General features: G+C 35.8%; 1 protein-coding gene across 1 annotated transcript in view; it reads left to right on the top strand.

Moving 5' to 3' along the window:
- Nucleotides 1-5,000, top strand: part of LOC137659686 (uncharacterized) — a 72,595-nt gene that overhangs the window by 22,865 nt on the left and 44,730 nt on the right. The window contains 1 exon segment of the mRNA XM_068394510.1: nt 82-208. Coding sequence (XP_068250611.1) covers nt 82-208 — 127 coding nt within the window.

The raw sequence follows: 5,000 nt of genomic DNA, 5'->3' as shown, positions 1-5,000 counted from the left end.
TTTCATTAGTTATGCATCAATTATCTCGTTTAATTGCTTATTTATTTATTCTCTCATTTAATTACTCCTTCTCTATTTCAGGGGGAAAGCTGGGCCCGGACTCGCCGGCCTACCAGTACTACAGCCTCCTGAGTGGCAACGAAGAGACTCGAACCATCACAGCTGTTGCCCATATTTCGCAAACAGCTACACACATCCTTGCTGTCAGGTTAGTAAATATATTACCGTTTTCAATACTGCTATTTGATCTAAGATGTATTTATTTCCCTCTTAAGTGTTGTAGTTTCCCTTTCTAATGTACAGGAAGAAACATAGGAGTTTCTTCTGATGTAAGTTGTCCTTTGGACTATTCGAGTTTTCAACCATAACTCTTTCAGGCAAGAATCGGCCTCGGTAAATATTGATAATCAATATATAATGATAATCCATCGTGCAAAAATCACTCCTTCTTCCTTTTCTAGTCAGTTAGGCGCAAATTTGTGGTGATGGCCGATGTAGTAACGTCCCTGACTGGTGAATACCAGACTGGGGTTCGAGTCCCGCTAAAACGCGTTAGTTTCTTAAGTCGCTTCAACCTCACCATCCTTGTGAGCTGAGGATGGGGGTTTGCGGGAAGACTATAGGTCTATCTGCTGAATCATTAGCAGCCATTGCCTGGCACTCCTTGGTCTTAGCTTGGGTGGAGAGGGGGCTTGGGCGTTGATCAAATGCATATATGGTCAGTCTCTAGGGCATTGTCCTGCTCGATAGGGCAATGTCACTGTCCCTTGCCCCTGCCATTCATGAGCTGGCTTTAAACCTTTGAAAGCAATCCCTTGTATGTAGGCCTATGCTTTATTCAGGTGTAAAAATATATGATACATTCTTGATACTATGCCTTCGAGGCTAGGCCTATTTCGTGTCCTAAGGCCTAAGTGCGGATATCATATTTCCTCGCTGGACTTGCTATTTAAATTTTGCAAAGTCACTCAAGTGTAGTATAATCCAATAGGCCTATCTCCCTAGATATTATGTTTCGAGTCAATATTGTCATTCAATATAGAGAAGCCTTGCGCAAGCATGATCTCATACAAAAGGTTTATTTTTTAAAGATAGATGAAAAGGAACATTTTATACTAACATACTAAATGTCCTATTCCGTCATCTTTATTTTCGTTTTATTTGGAACAAGGGAAAGGCATTGAAATTGCCGTACCGTCGGCCTACGGCACAAAAACGAAAAAAGTTAATGGATACCTCTTTCATTCGTTTTTATTGCTCGATGCGTTCCGTTTCCAGCGGTTTCTCAATCTGTCGTTAAAATAGTTATTGATATCTGGTTTTTCTTATTTTTTTTAGTTATATTAGGTGTTTTCCTCTACAATTTTTACAATTTAGTATTTTATTTCATATTTTAGAAATATATTATTATTTTCGTAAATATTCATCATCATACAATTTATTCATAATTAACATTTTTGAGGAGAGACAATTCTTGGTAACCATAATTTTTCCATTGAAATATTTAGCAGTGATTAGTTTTCAGTTCATACATATCGTAGTGTATTCGTTGCTTAATATATTAAAAAAAACAATATCATGGTATTGTCTAATACAGGTATATGGAGCATAAGCAAACATGCAAAACAAATGGAGAATTGATAAAAAAATAACACGGTATTGTGTAATACAGCTACGTGGACCATAAGCAAACATGCAAAATAAATTGAGAATTTATATAAAATAAAACGGTATTGCCTAATACAGCTATATGGAGGAGCATAGGCAACCAAAGAACACGATCGTGTCCAATGCAGCTACATGGAACATAGACAAGCAAGCGAAATGAATGGAGCATTAATAAAAAAAAAAAAAGAAGAAGAAGAATAGTCGAAATTGATCCACGATCGCCCACTTTCTCTAGCAAGAGGTCAAACGGGAATGATGATGCGATGGAATTTCATTCCTGCAAATAATAACGTCTTGTCTGCCGGCGTCATTTCCTATCCATTTTGCGCTTGCATTGTTCGACTCTTCTTTCATTTTTTTTTTCTCTTTGATATTGTTTCACTTTCGCACGCTTACTTTGTTAGGGCTTAATATGGAGGAAGCGAGAAAGCTTCAGATTTGTAAGTAGAAATTGCACGTTAATCTGCGACTCATTTTCCTCTTTTTTTTTTTTTCTTAGTGGAGATTTGAATCGGTGCTTTTAGCTCATTTCTATTGCGGCGTCTGTATTCAAACTTAAGATGTACTGTTAAAAAACGTAATTTTAATGGGAAAATCTCTATAAAAATATACTGTTCTCAGCCGTAATTCAGTGAAATACAGGCGACCGTAGTTTTACCTTACGTTGTTATTATCCATTAGGGGTTGGTGACAGTAATATCACTCCTTAACGTCAATATATTCGTTTTTTAAACAGTAGAAATCCTGGAATAAATGTTGCTAGCATTTGCCGTTTTTTTACGGCAAATTCTTACAGCGTACCTCCTGATTTGTTAGTAGAAATTGTACTTTTATCTGCGTGATCATTCATCAGTTATTACTTTTTTTTTTTTTTTTTTTTTTTTTTTTGGTGGGGGTTGGAAGTTTGAAGAGAGGTTTACAGCTCTATTCTATAGTTCCGTCTGTCAACAAACCTGAGAACGCTTCAGAAGTAGAAATTGCACTTTGATCTGCGTTTTCATCAGTCTATTATTACTCTTTTTTTTATTTTAGTTTTTATTTTTTTCCATTTTTTTCATTAGTGGTGTAGGTTTTAAGAGCAGTTTATCGTTTAATTCTATAGTGCCGCTTATGAGCAAACTTTAGAAAGCTCCAGATTTGTAATTGAAAATTGCATTCTGATCTGGGTTCTCATTCGTCATTTATTATTCATTTTTATATTTAATTTTCTCCATTTTTGTGGGGAATAGCATGATTGGAGATTTGAAGATAGGTTCATAACTCAATTCTATAGTGCCGTTTATATGCAAATTTAAGTCTCAGATAGCCACATTCTCCAATTCCTAGCTCAAAACTCTGAAAGAAAAGTCGATAGTGTCTGTAATTTTCTTCTTCTTCTTCTTCTTCTTCTTCTTCTTCTACGTCTTTTCCCACTTCTATGTGGGGTCGATGTTTCTGACCAGCTTTCTCCATCTACCTCTGTTCCTCACTTCATCACCGGTTAATCCCTTTGATCGAAGGTCATCCTTGATACAGTCCATCCACCTTCGCTTTGGTCTCCCTCTCCTTCTCGTTCCCTATACCTCCATTTCCATCACTCTCCTCCCAATATACTGTTCATCTCTTCTCATGACATGACCATACCACCTCAGTCTACTTTCTTGGATCTTATCTGATAGTTTTCTAACTCTGTAATTTTATTCAATTATGATAAATAGAATTTTCGAATAACTTTAAAGCATTATTCTTCTGTTTTAGATTTTGATGCTTAAGTACTCTGCTGTTTTTTTTCTTAATCAAGAAGTAAATGTATATCATTTGAGTATTTGATTATCTTCGTATTTTCCCTATTTTTCTTCATGTTTCTTCTTATCTCGTATGGATGCATTAGTGGTAAAATTTCAATTAGATAATTATCTGTTATCCTCGTACATTTTACCCATCAGAAATTTTATTTTTTAATAATCATCTAAAATTTGCTCCTTAGATTTTTTTATTGAGAACGTAGTAGATTTGAATACCTGACTTTGCTTATTTTTTTCTAGAAATTTATTTTTTTTTTCATAAGAAAATAAAATCTTGACTCAGTTTCCCTTGCTTATGATGAATAACTTCCTTTTTTTTTTTTTGTTATTTTTCTGTAAAATAATAAATGATAGTAGCAATAATGATAGTACCACCGAAAATAATCATAGCAATAAGAATAGAAAGGCTTTTATTAACAAAAGAATTAAAAAGAAGAACTAACACTAAAACTGAACAATCACACCTAAGAAAACTCTCTTAGAGAAAGGGAGAAAGAAATCTTGAACACAGAGGGAACTGTGAACTAACCAGTTGCCCAAAAAGGGAAGACACCCAAGAAGAGACCCACGGGGGTTCACTGCACTCATAACCTGGTCACTTTTTAGCTAAGGACAGAGGCAGCAACAATGTCTAGGCAGGACCTCCCAGTAGTTTAAAAAAGAATCCTCTTTCTTAGGCTAACCTCCCATTTCTGTTATGTAATATCATCCAGATATTTGTTATTTCTTGAAGTTCAATTGGCCCTTTCTTTTAAGCATCTTCCTCATACCTCCTGTATAGTCCCTTTTCCTGGACTAACCTCTCATTGCTGTTATGGAAATCATCCAGATATTTGTTATTTTTTAAAGGTTAATTGGCACTTTCTTATAAGAATCTTCCTCATACCTCCTGTATAGTCCCTTTTCCTGGACTAACCTCTCATTGCTGTTATGGAATTCATCCAGATATTTTCTATTTTTTTAAAGGTTAATTGGCACTTTCTTATAAGTATCTTCCTCATACCTCCTGTATAGTCCCTTTTCCTGGACTAACCTTTCAGTACTGTTATGTAATATCATCCAGATATTTATTTTTTAAGGATAATTAACCCTTTCTTTCAAGTACCTTCCTCATACCTCATGTAGATTCCTTTTCAGTACTGTTATGTAATCTCATCCAGATATTTATTGTTAAGGTTAATTAGCCCTTTTCTTTTGTAGTCTCTCTTATACCTTATTCATAAGTTGCTGTTACCCCCAAACTTCCCCTCCCATTATTCAAGTACCCTCCAACCCTTGTTTAAGTCAAGGTCATTCTGACTGCAATATCCGCGGACCTTCACAATTTGAAACCATGCCTCTCCCTCTGGTGTATAAATCAAGGTCTTCTCAAGTTTGAAGGTCAACGAACCTCCCAATTAACCCCCCCCCCCCCCTGCAGGCCCTTCTTGCATAAGTCTTGGTCCCTGCTCCTTTCTCTCGCCTGGCTCTGTCCTGTTATGCAAATGGAGAAAGGCTTTCTCTGTTCTCAAAGGTGTATGTTGAGACAAACTTACTTTCCTTTGTTTG

This window comes from Palaemon carinicauda, chromosome 20 (assembly GCF_036898095.1).
Source record: "Palaemon carinicauda isolate YSFRI2023 chromosome 20, ASM3689809v2, whole genome shotgun sequence".
NCBI lineage: Eukaryota > Metazoa > Arthropoda > Malacostraca > Decapoda > Palaemonidae > Palaemon > Palaemon carinicauda.
The sequence above is the reverse complement of the archived record's forward strand: the minus strand, read 5'-3'. Positions and strand labels throughout refer to the sequence as shown.